General features: G+C 39.7%; 1 protein-coding gene across 1 annotated transcript; it reads left to right on the forward strand.

Annotated features, from left to right (window-relative positions):
- The first annotated feature begins 201 nt into the window (after positions 1-201).
- allc (allantoicase) lies at positions 202-16,517 on the forward strand. Its single transcript, XM_087852559.1, has 11 exons — positions 202-378; positions 965-1,015; positions 12,155-12,242; positions 12,608-12,727; positions 12,829-12,908; positions 13,289-13,421; positions 13,502-13,657; positions 13,776-13,849; positions 14,443-14,551; positions 14,628-14,746; positions 14,819-16,517. The coding sequence occupies exons 1-11, from the start codon at positions 289-291 to the stop codon at positions 14,996-14,998; spliced, it is 1,200 nt and encodes a 399-aa protein (XP_087708685.1). The 5' UTR covers positions 202-288; the 3' UTR covers positions 14,999-16,517.
- Positions 16,518-16,859: the final 342 nt, after the last annotated feature.

The raw sequence follows: 16,859 nt of genomic DNA on the forward strand, positions 1-16,859 counted from the left end.
ATGATTTTGTAGGTAGGAATTTGTCTTTATAGGTTTCTGTTCACCTGTAGTTGTGTGTTTGTGTCGGACAAGCTGACTGCACTGGTCAAACTATGTCTGTTTCAGGTGAGTTAACAAAGCTGTAGATATGCAGGTAAATGAATGACAGTGTGAGCAAACAGCTGCTGTCTGGCCGAGCAAACGCTGAACTTTGTGCTGCAGGGCAGCGGCTGCGCAAGCAGGTTGGCAGACTGCGGCTGCTTCAAGTTTTGTGTTTTTGTCTTAGTGGAAAGTCAAGGAAAGGTCAGTATGGCGGAGAGGAGGATGGCAAGAAAGGCGTGTGCAGAGCCCGACTTCCTGCAGTTCAACGATCTGGGCTGTGAGACGGTTGGAGGGAAGGTGAGTCACCACAAGTATGAATCAAAGGACCCCCAAAGATTTCTTACTTTTTTTTGACAATATTTACTGTTTGTGTGACACACTACTAAAAATATAAAAAGCATTCAGTACTTCATTACAACTGTTTGAAACCACAGCCTGATATGAAAACAATGTAAAGTCAGTAATATAATATACGAAAGACACAATGAATACACATGAATTATATTGCAGTTTGTAATCTTTCATTATAATATGTAATTTATAGTAAAATAATAAATTGTGAATAAAATCAGGGCTCCTAACATTCGTTCAGTATAATATGACAACAGACATAGAAGAAAACACAAAAAGAGTTTTAATGGGCTTAAAACACAAAAATACATAAAATGATCACAAACAGGTCTAATGCTGATTTTTTGTACAGTTCTTACGTACATTGACTTTAACTGCAGTTAACTGTCTAAATATTTTCTCCCCTGCTGCCAGCTAGCTGTTCACTCAGTTTCTGTTAGTGTAATGTTTAATCACCGCTTTAACAATGTTCTGTTCTCTGTGTTATCACATTGAAGCTGTTTGTGTTAGCAAAGCAATTTTTTTCTTTCAGGTCATTTTTGCCACAGACGAATGGTTTGCCCCAGCGAGAAACCTGTTGAAGGTAAAATAACTCCACTCATCAGCATCAGTGACATTCACGTTAAAGGAGCAGTCCACTGTTTCCTCCCCTGCCTGCAGCTCTGAGCCCAGTGATTCATATTTCACATCATTAAAAACACCTCACACCCAGATTTATTTAAAAGAGTTGAATATTTGTTTAACAGCTTATGTCTGTTCTTTCCATCAAACAAAAGTCTAAAATGTTTAGAAAACAGTTTCTAAGGCACTATTTTTATCAGTGGATAAAATCCACATTTGGATGGAGGACAGCATATTCACACAGTGATGAACTCGACATAGCAGCAGGTGTATGGCAGGATTCTTTAATTTATGCAGGTGACTCAAAATGAGCTGGATAATTATAATACATTAACAGATTTATCTTTAAATAATTTTTAAAGCTTTTAAAGGCATTCAGAGGTGGCAAAAGTACACACATTCTGTACTAAAGTAGAAGTACAGATTCTATTGTTAAAAATACTGCAGTAAAAGTTTGAAGTACTGATGCAACCTCTTTACCCAAGTAAAATTAAAAACTACTGGCTCTGAAATGCACTCAAAGTAAGAAAGTAAAAGCAGCTCTTTGGAGGACGTTTCTATTTTTGTGCAAAGCTAACTGAATTGTGCTATATTAATATAATAATAAAATAATATCAGTAGATGGGAAAACAGACTTTACTCTAACCTTTAATCCTAATTGGATTAAATCATGAATCAGAAGGAAAAGAAAAATATATTTCTATTTTCTGTTTCCTTCATTGTAGAGGGTGACTTTGCCTCTACCTCTAAACAGGAAAATTTCTACAGTCAGTGGTTAAAGTGGCCAGGGGAGGAGCGGTGGGGGGGGGGGGGGGGGGGGTCTCAGTGTGGGGAAAATCATCATATCTCTCAATAATTTCTATTGAAAGCTTCACCAGATTTTCTTAGTGTACGGGCTGTGATCAGCTGGCCTGCTGCTCTTTGTGGATGTACACATGTGGATTCAACCAGATGTGAGCAACTGTTTCCTGAGTTGTTCTGGCTGATTTAATCTCTAGGCTGACAGTACACTGTTTATGCTGTCTTTATATTATACACTATACAACCATCATCAGCTAAAATTCATGTTTATCCTAACCTGCAGAGGATTTTCATGCAGCCTTTAAACACAGTTAGTCTGCCTCATCTTTATCCACCTCTGAGTGAAGTTAGCTCTCTTTCTTTTCTCCTCCTGTGAAATACAACAGCTTGACCTTTAGCTGCAACACACTCTGAGACAAACTGCCCACAAACAGTTTGTGTGTTTGCTGATGTTTGTTGAGCTGATAGAAATGCTGCATTTCAAATTACCTGACACTTAAAAAAAACGCTACTCCCTTTATCCTTGCTCTTCTTCTTCTGTAGGGCTAGATAGATGCTGAAGTACCGCAAACACATCTTAATGACACCTGAAGTCAACCCTAAAACCACCACCTGTGACTGTGGCACACAGTTTTATCTCTTTTTATGCGACATCCTCTGGTGACTAATAATGTCTTCTGTTTAGGTTCAAATTGATGTTTGATGTTTGGAGAATTTGCTGTGATGTGAAATAATAACTCCCCCCAAACACGTTAAACCTGAAGTAACCAGAATCAGAATCAGAATACTTTATTAATCCCGAAGGAAATTAGGGTTACAGCAGGCAGCACACTAAACGCGCATGCGCACTTACAAAGGAACCTTCTGACCAACTTTACACAAACATCACATTGGGGAGACATGTCAGAAAGGTAGGCTGATAGGAAAAAAAACAACGAAAATACACAACATGAGGTAAGAGGAGGAGAAAAAAAACTCCACTCAGACTGAGCTCCTAGTGGGAGAACAGTTTGATAACAGAAAAAACACCTCAGCACAAAAAGCACATGACTATCAATACACCATAGAAACACAAGACAAGCAACAGGGGCGGGTAAAGGGTAAGAGAGAGCCGGTGTAGACAGTGCATCCGGTCTTGCAGCATGTCTGCGCTGGTCCAGTCGACTGCCATCTTCCCCGGTAGGGCACAAGCATCGAAGGCGTTTCGAAAGGGAGGGGGGATCAGTGTGTGCATTCAGTGTGTGTTAACCCAGAGTTCAGCTGAGACAGTGTCCTTCGCCCCGCCAGGCTAAGTAAACAGTCTTTCAGCCAACCCAGGTGGCCTTGCATGGAATGGGGGGAACAGTCTAAACACAGTCGTTATCAGGGTGTTTTTTTTTTCATCTCCAGCCTTGAGACTGCAGCTGGCGCCGAAGGGGTCTCCACATGAAGTGATGATGGTTTTTACCTTAGTGCGAACAACTCATATGAATTCCAAAGCTGTTCTAACAGTCCAACACTGGTCTCTCAATCTCCCGTTGGAGAGCCGTGAGCTTTCTATGATGTTATCCAAACTTACGTTCTGTGATGTTGTCATTCTTTTTGCTCAAAGAGCCGATTCTGAGAACTCACGACCGCAGTGAGCTTCTCCAAGATGTGATCAAATTTGCGCTCAAAGGTGTTATTCGAGCTAGCCCCTCCAGATGTAATCCAGTTTTTCACTCAGAGGTCTTGTTCTGAGTATTCACGGCAGCCGTGCGTTCTCCAAGATCTTCTCCGTGCTGCACTCAATAAGCCCATTTTGAGAAACTCACGCCTCATCCCATCATTTCAATCCCAGCGGGCAGCCTTGTGGGGGTTTGAACAGCCGGTTCTGCTTCCTTAATTCTTCGATAAGCCAGGGCCAAGCCAGCTCCGATCAGCAAGAACCCTGTTATCATGGTTCCGAATAGGTAGATATCTTCAGCAGTCAGCCTCACCCGAGCCCAGACTTCTCGTTGAGAAGGGGTGTCAATTGCATTCAGAGACCAGTTGATGAAATCCATAATTCCTCTTTTAGGTTTTAGAGAATAGGCTGTGAGAGAGTGTTCCAGGGAAAAGTAAGTAAAAAAAAAAACACAAGACAAGACAAGGACATAAGAAGCTGAGCAGGGAAGATAAGGGCAGGAGAGGAGAAAAGTGCGACCGCCTTCGCTGAGAGCCAAAAGAAAAAGCCAAAAAATGGTGCATGCAGACATGAGTCTGTTTTGAAAATGTAGGTAGTGAAAATAAAAAGTAGTCAGAAAAAAACTACTCAAGTAAACTACAGATGTCAGAAATTCTACTAAGGTACAGTAAAGAAGTATTTGTACTTTGTTACTTCCCACCTCTGAAGGCATCTCTGAGGGGTGTGGTGACCTGTACTGCTGCTGTTGGTAGGCGTGCTCCCTGAAGTCCAGCATTTTAACAGGCAGCTCATAATGTTGGTTTGTACACTCCAAAAAGTGAAACGTTGACTTTAATTAAAATTATTTTGTCAACAGGTTCCACAAAATTGCATTGTGTTAGTTTAAAGCAAAAATCTTTAAGTTATCTAATTTAAAAAACTACTTAGGATTAACAAGAGATATTTAAGACTACCTAAATCAAGTTATGTTGTATGAACATAAATGACATATTTACAGGTTAGATAGTTTAGATTAGTTTTTTAAACACATTTCATATTTGTGGCAGTAAAATGTTAAATTTAAGTTAGATTAATTCAAATATTATATTTTCAGCCACCTTATGCTTTACTAATTAGTTTTACATAAATCTATTTTGTCAACAGGTTCCACACAAATGAATTAAGTACATCCAACTTATTTTTTTAAATTTCCTTTATTGCCAACACATTCAGTGAGCATTTGTGTAAATCCAGTCCGAAACAAAACACAACAGCTCATTAGGGTTAGTAACTAACAGTATGTAGACAGATGCAACATCAAGACTTTAAATTAAATGTCTGTGTCTGCCAGAAATAGAAGAAAAAACAAACAAACATTGAAGACCACATAACACATTAATAAGATGACACTTGAGTTATGCACATATGATGCTAGTAAGGTCTGTGGAGTGCTTTTTCTTTAAAGTGTCTGAAATGGATAGAAAAGTTGCTTTTTGCAATGATTGCTTAGGGTCAGTCCAGTAACACAACGCCAATGAAGTGCTTTCCTTTAACAATGCAAAGTGCAGTGTCCACCTCAACAGCCACAATTTAAAAAAAAAAAAAAGTAATAATAATAATAAAAAATAGTCCACTGATATTAGCAATCAAACAAAATTATATCAACATCCCAAATAAAACTTTAATAAAATATGCCAACATTATGGTCTAACAATAAAACAGCTTGTCAGCTTTCAGTTTTTTTTGCAACAGCACAACAGTAACCGTTTAACACTTGCCAATGTCAACATTTGTTTTACCATTGTATGGGCAAAAAACTCGAGTTGCAAACATTTTAACACAGAAACAATTGTTCGTAGGGCTGTGGGATATGACCAAAATCTCATATCCCGATATAAGACATTTATCGTCCGATAGCGATATAAATCACAAAAATTTAACAGTTTGTGTAAATTCTGTGAATCTCGTCAGCTCAACTTGCGTGAAGTGTTTCCAGCTGGGTGTCGCGTACCTGGAATCGAGTGTTTTAAGCAGAGGCGATTTTAGCCCATTTTTGGGGATGCTGAAGCACCCCCAAAATGAATCAAAGCACCCCCAAAGATTTCTTACTTTTTTTTTTTTTTTTTTTTTTTACAATATTTACTGTTTGTGTGACACACTACTAAAAATATAAAAAGCATTCAGTACTTGTTTGAGACATAACATTTTAACAACAAAGGTATAGATAACACCCCCCCCCCCCCCCCAAATGGTTTGTTCCAGCTCTCCCCTGCTCTGGCTCTAGCGCCGTTGCTGCCAGAGCTATGGTGGCTGAGACGCAGCGGAGCGGAGGTGTAAGTGCCTGGCTTAAAACAGGACATATTAGCTGCATTTAACCTTCAGTTACTCTTTATATAGTTAGGTAGGAGTCAGGCCATGTTTCTTTTTAGCTGAAAAACATTACACCAGGTAACCTGCAGTGTTGGAAATGTGTTTTCCGACGATGTTTGCTACCCTACAATCCATCCTGCTCTGTAGTAAAACAGTGACATTTGACCGTCCTGTTGCTCCCATTGAAATTTATATAGCCTATTTAAAATCTAAAACTTAAAATTGTCTGTAGCCTACTGTTGTTGCCACTGTCCTGTTTGAAATGGAATGAGAGAAGTTGGTTATTTTGTCATATGTGCATGTGCCAAGATTAAACCCAGGAGCAACATTCAGGTAAAAGTGTAAAATCAAATGATCCGTCAATCAAGAATAATGTTGGATCAGTGTTTCAATATTTATATATTTTATTAGATGTTCATGTGGTTTGGTTATTTGCCTTTTGGTTGAAAGTACACTGAGAGAGGACTTTTTGTTAGTGATCTTAATAGTATTTGTTTTTTCATATTGATGTAATCTTTTTTTTTTTACATCTAATTGAATACAATCTATTTGTGTATGATTGTCAGTCCAAAGAGGGAGAGAGGAAAGAGGGCAACGTGAGGAGAAAGTACAAGGTCAGGAAGAACCAGGTAAAAAAACAGACAGGGAACAGTGACAGGCAAAACAGAAACTGTTAAACTGCTTGAGAGAGTTGATCACCAAAAAGTGCTAGACAGATTTGCCAACCTCAAGGTGAGGCGACATAGGTTAAAATAAAATAAAGAATCTGCAGAGCCTGCAGTAAAGATATTTTCATACATTGTATACATTGTACCATAGGCAAAGTTGCCTCCATTTTTATAATTTTATTTATCAATATTTTGTACATTTCAAGGACTCTATTTTTGGAGTGTATTTTTATATATCTGTATTGTATTATACATACACATTAAAAATGAATCTCTGTCCAAAAAATGCACTCGGTTTACTTCTTACTCACTATGATCATCATTCATCATTTTCCCCCAGTAATTAAGGTTAGGATATGTATTTTTTTTTTAAATTCCAATCCATTCTTAGTTTGCAGCATTTAAATGATGGTTTGTTACTGACTTTTGAAATAGTGTTTTGCTTTTATTTCTCAAAAATGGGGATTAAATTGTGTTAAAATCAAAGGAGCTTGCAAAGAAAAGCGTCTGGACTTCTTTAAGTTGCTTGAAGACGTTTCACCTCTCATCCGAGAAGCTTCTTCAGTTCTAAGGTCAAGCTTCTCGGATGAGAGGTGAAACGTCTTCAAGCAACTTAAAGAAGTCCAGACGCTTTTCTTTGCAAGCTACTTTGACTACAATGACCTGGATGACTGAGAACCTTCACAGACACATTGTGTTAAAATGTACAAAACAGTGATGTCATGTTTTGTGACGAGGACCCAGGCACAGAGACTTGATGAATTTAAGAATCTTATGATTTAATAAAGAAATTTGCAGACTTACTCAGAGATGGTAAAATTATGATGACTGATAACGGAGACGAAGACAACAGACAATGAGGACAGGGAGGAACAGGGGTTTAAATGCACCAAGGAGACAGTCATAGAGAACTTGGGACAACTGGAGACATTTAAGGATGCAGAGACTGACAGACACGGGGAAGACGTCTCATCATGACAATACTTGCCTGGCTGGGCAGCTCTCTGGGTGCTCAGCACCCCCAAAGCTCTGATCCTAGAATCGCCCCTGGTTGTAAGGATGTATGAAACTATGCATTTTTAGACAAGTTGTAACGGCTGCCGTTTTCTTTGTGAGTATTTATTACACAGCGTGCTGCGGGGAAAAGCCTGTTCTAACGTTTGAGTCCAAGGTTTATTTTTTTAGCACCTGATGGCTCTTTTTTGCTTCTCATCCGTAAACACTCTGCATGCTCTTTCATGTGATTCAGTTTATTTTGAAAAGTCTCAACAGGATCGTGAGCTTTATTGTGAAAGGTTTATGTGGAAAATAAACAAGAGGACAGGCAATGGTTTTACCATCGTTGTTGCTAACGACAACGCATAAAAACAGGCGCTTGTCCGTCCGTAGTGTGGTTATATAAAATATAAGAGAAAGAGAGAACTTTAAGAAATGAATATAGCCACTACAGTGCCAATCAAAACGATGAAAAAATATTGCCGTAAACAGTTTATTTTGCGACACCACAAAACAAACGATAGAACGATAAAATGAAACAATAAACGTTTTTATATCGTCATCTGATATATATCGTTATATCGAACAGCCCTAATTGTTAGTTTTTAAAAGTCCACAAAATATACATTCATCTTGCATTCCTAACTTACCCTTATTCTTAGTATATATTGCAATTACCTTTACAATGCACACAATGTAGCACAAACACAATATGCCTTCAACGTTAATATACACACCACCCTTCAACATTTCTGGTGCAGTGTCATCTCTCAATTAAATCTTAATATTTTTGATTGTCTCTTACTAGCCTCCCCCCCCCCCCCCCCTCCCCAAGGGTAAAATCTCTCTAATTGTAGGAGTTTACAAACTTTTCCAAATTTTCTAAATTTCTCTCAAATGTAGGTTTTCCCTTCATATGCTATTTTCAACAAATTGCCATTTTATTCACATTCAGCCTCTGAAAAACTTCTGTCCATCTGACAGAACATTCATCATCTAAATCATGGGTTTTCTTATTCATTTAGTTTATTCTTGAGCATCTGTGCCTTGGTCAAGAGTCTGCTGACGTCCAGATGAAGAAAGAGCTTCTGAAGTACTTCAAAGAAAGCTTTCAGTCTCGAGGTTAACCGAGATTCTGTGCATATATCAAACCCAGTAAGAGTGCAATGCAGAGGCCATGTCTTCCAGGTCATGCAGAACACCCTCGATGGTTATATCCACATTGGCTGGAGGAGTGTTGGCATCAGCTCTTTCGATGGTGAAGATAGCAAGGGCAATTTGTTCCAGCTCCCTTTGAACAGCTGTAGCATCAGAATCCTTTACAACGGAGAGTACAAAAACCAAACCCATTTGTCAATTAGACACAAAAACATAGAAAAATGGCATCCAGACTCAACAATACATTATATAAGATTCCCAAAAACATTTTAGCAGGTTACGTGCAAATTATAATAACAACAACATTACAACACGTGACAACATTAGTTATTCAAGATTTGGTTTAATACAGATAAAAACTACACTCAAATTACCAACCAGGTATTCTTTGAAGAGGGTGCTTGGGTCTTCATTCATGTAAGGAGGTAGTGCACTGAGGACACACTCCCTCCCCTTTTCAATAGTTTCCTTCTGTAGAGAGTGGCAGAGATACAGGAAGAGAAAACAGAAAACAGAGATAGACATGTACACAAGACCAACTAATCATCATATGGACATGAATATTTAACCTGTTGGGCAGGGTTTCCACCACATTATATATGTCCATAACGAAGGTAAAGAAAAAAAAATCATCTTTTTTTGCATTCAAAAATTGATCTTTAACATAAAACCATTCACTTATGGTTTAACCCGTAATTGAGGGATAAAATCTTTACTTATGATTAGGTAATTTTAATTTTCCATTTTTGAGTACCAAACTTTGTCTCGTTTAATATAAATGTAAGTACAATGAACATTGTGCAGCTACCATACACTAGCTGTTTAAATTTGAAAGTGATCTTATAATGCCATAATATTGCTGCCAACAGAATAACGCACCTGTGTGGCCAGGGCCAAAGTTTGTCTAATTTTCTTCACTGCAGCGCCTCCTTTTTTCTTGAAGACTTTTATGAACTGGTCAGTGTATTGGTCAAGTTGTGCAAAAAGCCTAGGAACAAGTGCAGCAGTAGTAATCCTCACAAATTCTGCTTCCACCTGAAAACATGTGAACAAACACAACATACTGTACTGTAAATATACATACAATATGTACACATATACATACTTTACAACTAAAAATAATATAGAAAGACCTCATCAAAGCTATAATTTCACACAAACCTTTACACAAAATTCTAATGGAGTCATTACATCTTTTATTGTTATTTATCAAGATCCAAAAAATATTGATCACAGCTGATCTGAAAGGAATTTCATATCTCAGGCCCTTGAACTGCAACCTTTACACTTGTTCAGATCTGGAGAAGAAATAACAGGGGCATGGGATGGGTCAGTAAAGAAAACTTAACTTATAAAACAGTTTTCTTTTGAAAAGTATAACAGTTCACATACCACATACAAGCTCAGCAGTACCACATACAGCACATCAGTATAGGAGGGAGCAGGTTTCAATTTCAATTTCAATTTCAATTTCAATTTCAATTTTATTTATATAGTGCCAAATCACAACAAATGTCGCCTCAAGGCGCTTCATAGATACAGAGAAAAGCCCAACAATCATATGACCCCCTATGAGCAAGCACTTTGGCGACAGTGGGAAGGAAAAACTCCCTTTTAACAGGAAGAAACCTCCGGCAGAACCAGGCTCAGGGAGGGGCGGCCATCTGCTGCGACCGGTTGGGGTGAGAGAAGGAAGACAGGATAAAAGACATGCTGTGGGAGAGAGACAGAGATTAATAACAGATATGATTCAATACAGAGAGATCTGTTAACACATAGTGAGTGAGAAAGGTGACTGGAAAGGAAAAACTCAATGCATCATGGGAATCCCCCGGCAGCCTACATCTATTGCAGCATAACTAAGGGAGGATTCAGGGTCACCTGGTCCAGCCCTAACTATATGCTTTAGCAAAAAGGAAAGTTTTAAGCCTAATCTTAAAAGTAGAGATAGTGTCTGTCTCCCGAATCCAAACTGGAAGCTGGTTCCACAGAAGAGGGGCCTGAAAACTGAAGGCTCTCCCTCCCATTCTACTTTTAAATACTCTAGGAACAACAAGTAGGCCTGCAGAGCGGGAGCGAAGTGCTCTAATAGGGTGATATGGTACTACAAGGTCATTAAGATAAGATGGAGCCTGATTATTTAAGACCTTGTATGTGAGGAGCAGGATTTTGAATTCAATTCTGGATTTAACAGGAAGCCAATGAAGGGAAGCCAGGTAAAGGCAGGATCTGAAATTTAGAAAGTAAAACAAGAAATTCATTACTTAATTTCAAGAAGCAAATTATTGATTGAAATACAACTGCAAAAAAATACTACTCAGAAGAAAAGCAAGAGAGTGACACTGCCATGTGCTAACTTTCTATAGAAACAATTATCACCAGGTCTGTCGACCTCCATTGTCTGTCCACTCATATGTCGTGAATAATTTTATTAAAAAAACCTTAAGTGTGTGATTTAACAAAATGTAATTTATAACTATGTTGATATGTATAACTCCGACCAGACCATTTTTACATAATACAGATTACTGACAGAGCATAACAATGGTGTCACGGTGGCTTTCGCCCTCGACTTTTTGGATTTTAAATGTCACAACCTCATGCTATCCTTGCCTTGCTATCCTATTCGATATTTGTGACTCTCGGATTACAGTAAAGGAATCCCAAGAAAGCAAATGAAAAAATAATCCCTGTAGCTAATCCCTTAATAAAACAAAAAAAACAACAAAAATGTTTCTTACACATTCCACAAAATAATCATGTTAACATATAAGCCTTTAATATAGTTGTTTGCAATAGCCTGAGATAAACAGGCACACTAAATTTCATCCCTTGTAATATTATATTTCATCTTAAGCCCAGGTTTGCTCTGTGAGGGGGATACTTCATCTGTTACCATGTAAACCTATACACACCACCTGCCCAGTGGTCTCACGGTTCCGTGTTACAATGGCAGGGCTTGGCAGGATGAAAGCAGACATATCTAACTTAACCAGGACCCAGTAAAACTAATGTAGCACAGGGGCACGCAAACTATATAACATCTCTTGTAAGACAAACGCAAAATATAACCATGCTCAACATGTAGATACTACACAACATAGTCAAAGAAAAACATGGTCTTACATCTCAAAAAAGAAACAGCAGCTTGCCGCCAAAAACAACGTTTTTAAGTTAAATTTGAAGTCTTGCGCATGAGCAGGTCCAAGCCGTGAAACCTTGTTGTTCTTCGCGGTTTTATTACAACTGTTTTTGCATTACTGCCACCTTGTGGATATACGAAGTATATTGATCCTAATTAACTTAAATGTTATGCCATCAAGTAACACATTAGTATTCTGTACAGACAATAATAGACACAATTACGTAGACTTGATAAGAAAAACATATTTTAACTTAACAAAAACATATATTTTAAGTAAAATGAAAATAAATAATTAATATACACTGAACAATCCACCTCATTCATTTTTTGAGTGTACAGAGAGAGCCGCCACAGTTCATCACATCTGCCTTCACCGAGTTTGGAAAGTGGATGGACGGATGGGAGACGAGGAGGAAGAGAACACCTGGTTAGTACCCTGAATTTTCACAAGCGTACCTGTTTTCTGACGTGGTGCTTTCTTTTACTCTCTTCTGGGTTTTCTGAGCCTCAGCTCCAACATTTCTTACACTTGGGTTTTGTTTTTGTTTTTTTTACTTTTAACATTTTGTTTATTTTAGTGTTCTTAGTTTGATCTGTGATTTTGTTAGAGTTTGCTCTAACCCTTGTTCTCTCTGTATTTCCCGTCTCATCTTCTTCAATCATTTCCCCCTGTTATTTGTGTCTGTGTTTCATCCATCCATTCTCTTTTCCTTTTTTGCTTTTTTACTGAGAAGTGAACCAATCATCATTGTGTTGGTTTGCTTGCTTGTTTGCTTGTTTGCTTGGTTGAAGGTCACGACTGGTGCATTATCCAGCTGGGAGTCCCAGGTTTGATCCATGGCTTTGATGTCGACACGTCCTTCTTCACAGGAAACCACTCACCCTACATCTCCATCCAGGCCGGCTGTCTGGGTATGTCATCATCGTCATCCTCATCGCATTGCCCAATAATGTACTTTAAACTTTTCCATATCTAAATAGCTTCAATGAAACACTTCCTGTTGTTCTCCCAGACCAGGAGCCTCCTTTCACCCTGGAAGGAGACCGAACTGGCATGGCTGCCTCAGATAGTCAGATGGCAGCTGTTGCCAAGGTAACAGCCTTGAGGCGACTTTTGTTGTGATTTGGCGCTATATAAATAAAATTGAATTGAATTGAATTGAATTGAACACTGACCTTCTTGTGATCACCGACACTGTAGTGAGCCCCAGCTAAACAAATATTTAAAACAAGAGTGATGTGCTGAATTGACAGCTATGGTTTATGGTTTATCTGCAGCCATGTGAAAAGCGGAGAGCTCCTAATCGTCAATCAGTCATTAATTCATAGTCAGGACACCATAAAGACCTGAGTAGAATGTCTTTTTCACATGACTATATGCATGGCTGCTGATTGGGTGAACACCTGTGCCATGTGGGCATGTCTGACCTGGATGTTCACTGAATGATGTCATTTACTGTGTTTGATTGACAGCTGGGATCGGAGGTGTGGCCAGAGCTGGTGAGTGTGTCGCAGCTGCAGCCTGGATACTCGGACTGCTGCCATAACTACTTCAAAGTCAGCTTCAGCAGGAGAGTGACACACCTGCGCCTCAACATGTACCCAGGTACACACACACACACACACACACACACACACACATGCTCTGTGCAACTTTATATGCATCTACAATATACTGTGTTTCAGATGGAGGCATAGCCAGACTGCGGGTGTACGGTGTCGGGCTGAGGGACTGGTCATCTGTCTCCACCAATCAGGATATTGACCTAGTGGCTCTGACCAATGGAGGAGTCTGCCTCGGCTACAGTGACGCCCACTTTGGGCATCCACGCAATATGATTGGTTAACATCAGATAGTACAATAATCTGTATTTCAATATAATATATATATTGATAATATTGGGTTGAATGTCTCTGTTGAGCTGGGAGCTCTGGTCAAACTGGTGTGCTGTGTTTGCAGGACTTGGTCGAGCTGCCAACATGGCCGATGGATGGGAAACGGCCCGCAGACTGGACCGACCCAAAAAACTGCAGGTGTGCACGCTGACAACACTAATGTCACATCTCCGCCTCTATACGTTAAAGCAGCTGTACATGAATCACAGCCAGCTTTATTCTGATTGGCCGGCCCAAAGGATTTTTGACAGCATGTTTCTCTGACATCATAAAGATCCAAGAGCAGAAAAAAACTGTGTGAAACCACTGAACTGGAGGAACATGAGAGGAAATAAGGAAAAGTCTTTAAAGTTTCTAACCTTTACAAAGGTTAAATCCAACAAAAGTAAAAGTGGCGCACTCTCCTGACATGTACCTTTATAAAAACTCTTCACATAGCAAAAAGGTCAAAATGTCCTCCAGCAGTGTCTACACAGTAAAAAACATCAATTTCTGATTGACTTCATTTACTACCAACAGTTTCCTTGCTTGTCAGAGAGTCCTCTCTCTGTCTCTAAAATGTTTCATTTCATTAGAAAGGTTTCCACTTTCTTTTCAAGCTGTCCTCAGTGTCATAATTCATTGTACTATAACGATATAATATTATTAACTTGTTGTTTCTCCAACCGTGAACATAAATATTATTACCTTATAGGTGTGTGTTAAATGCTTCCCTGCTGCAAATCTTGCAGGCAGACCAGCGTGGAATCCTGCAGGTTCCCGGCTGGGAGTGGGCGGTGTTTCGTCTCGGTCATCCGGGACTGATCAGCAGCGTTGAGGTTGACACCAACCACTTCAAAGGTGGAGACACATCAGTGCTGCTTTTCTTTCCTCTAAAAACAAACTTAGCTCTTCAGCCTGACACTTTCCTCTCCAGGAAACTTCCCAGACTCGTGCAGGATCGAGGCATGCACTTTGACCCCTGAGGAGAAGGCTCAGTGTATCAGCAGTAGGTGGAATTCTGGGAAATGGAGGGTCCTTCTCCCTCCTCAGAAGGTAACCTTTGTCACCTGTTAAATCATTTTCACCCTCTCATCCTCTTTCTCACCGCCTCCTACCTCTCTGCAGCTCCGCCCTCATCACATTCATCACTACGGCAAGATGGAGCTGAAACTGAGCCATCCTGTCACCCACGTCCGACTTATCATCGCTCCGGACGGAGGAATCAGCCGCCTCCGTCTGTGGGGTCGACCCATACCATTCGCTGCAACTCTGGCCAGTAAGAAGTGGACAGTGTCCAAACTGTGACACCCAGATGACCTCAGACCTTCAGTGCTTTTAAAAAATTAAGTTGCTATTGATCTGCTGGTTATTGATTTCCTTTTGTCTGGTCCTCTGTCATTAGTTCTCATCCATCCATTTTAGTTTCCTCTCCCTCAGGCTCAAGGTCAACTTTAATCATCTTCCACCTTCCAGCCAACACCCTGACCCCCACCTCCAATGATTCTCCAGGACATTTGTCCTTTGAATGAGTCTGAAATGTCCAATTATGATTGCGCCTCCTTCTTTCCCCGTCTGTTTGAGATTTAAAGACATTAACCGGAAACATCTGGGCCTGACACACAGCTCCAGCTGTGGTATGCTTCTACACACAGTGCTCACGAGCGGCAGCAGAACTGCACCGTCAGGAGGTGTCAGGGGTTGGGAGTTAGCTGCCTCATCAATTCATTAAAAAGCTGTGCTCAGTTGTTCTTACTCCCGCAGTCAATTATAGTAGACCCTCCTCCACCTTCATGTTGGCTCACAAAGCTGCTGTGAATGGTGGAGGTGGTGTAGCTCAGACACATGTGACATGTGCTCACACTGGATTCACGTCACATGTAGAACCCTCACTCTGATATTTCTGGATCTTCAGTCTCTGGTTTTGGTTTCTTTTCAATGTTTTAGTTAGATCGTCTCCGCTGGCTTCAGTGATTCCACGATCATTTAAAGCACATACATTTAAAAACACCTGACATGCTTCGGATGTGAAAGAATGAATGGGTTTGTTTACTTCTGTAAAATAAAGCTGTGACAGCCAAAATTTGATTTCACTCTAAACATAAAAACAACATAAAATCACTAATAAATGAACAGGTTTAAAGTTATTTACAACCTGCCCTCTAATCAAATACACTGCCTCCTCCACCTCTCTGTAAAACCTGTGACTGTTTTTCATTATTAGGGGCGTGGCCTCTGTGACTGACACGTGGATGGTGACACAGGCTTCAGCTGAACTGGACCTCTGGACCCTGTTTGTGCTGTTGGCCTTTGGAACATTTTAATGACATCATGTGACCAATAACAGGGCTGCTGTGAGGTTACTGTAGTAACAGAAGGCTGATCTCCAGTTTTCACTTCTCTACTGAGTACTTCCATGTTATACCCAGGGACCATGAACCTGACTAATGGATATACAGTACTATGCAAAAGTGTTGAGTGGGAAATAGGTGCAGTGGTTTATTGAAACATGCTAACATCATGTAAATACAGCACATGAGGCAAAAACAAAGTTTGTACAAATCTTCATTCTTCAACACAGTCTGGTGTTCAGATTTTCAGTGAGCAGGATGCTCTGAGCACTTGCAAGAACAGCGAGGGTGGAGGATGAAGATGGTGCTGCAGGCAAGAGGAGAAGAGGAAGAGCTTAGAGAAGGTTCATGGATGAAGGAGGAGATGTAGAGGACTGGAGTGAACGGCTGGGAGAAGAATAATTAAATTTTATTGATATAATGCCTAGACGGTTTAAATTGTAAGGTGAAGACCCACAACAATAAAAAGAAGAAGTCTCGAGGAGTTGTTTTTTTTTATTTTTATGAGCACATATAATTTTTTACAAAAACAAGGAACATAATTCAACAGAGGCAGTGACCCCTGACCCTAACAGACTACTGCAGTAAAAATCACATCTGTCCCAAAATGTCCATTTTCCTATTTTGTTTCATTCTCTGTGCACACACACAGACACTCACACACACACGCACACACACACACACACACACACACACACACACACACACACACACACACTGCTGGTCTTTCTTTATTTGTGCGCTTTGTAGAAGCGCACAAATAAAGAAAGTGATAAAATTATGTAACCACAGAAAAGCACATTAAGTGATAAAATGGC

The sequence above is a fragment of the Neolamprologus brichardi genome, chromosome 15 (genome assembly GCF_056152115.1).
Source record: "Neolamprologus brichardi isolate AB-2024 chromosome 15, ASM5615211v1, whole genome shotgun sequence".
Taxonomy (NCBI): domain Eukaryota; kingdom Metazoa; phylum Chordata; class Actinopteri; order Cichliformes; family Cichlidae; genus Neolamprologus; species Neolamprologus brichardi.

Coding starts and splice junctions, on each gene's coding strand:
- allc (XM_087852559.1), top strand. CDS start 289: ATGGCGGAGAGGAGGATGGCAAGAAAGGCGTGTGCAGAGCCCGACTTC. Junction 13,422..13,501: donor GCGCCTCAACATGTACCCAG/GTACACACACAC, acceptor ACTGTGTTTCAG/ATGGAGGCATAGCCAGACTG. Junction 14,747..14,818: donor TCCTTCTCCCTCCTCAGAAG/GTAACCTTTGTC, acceptor ACCTCTCTGCAG/CTCCGCCCTCATCACATTCA.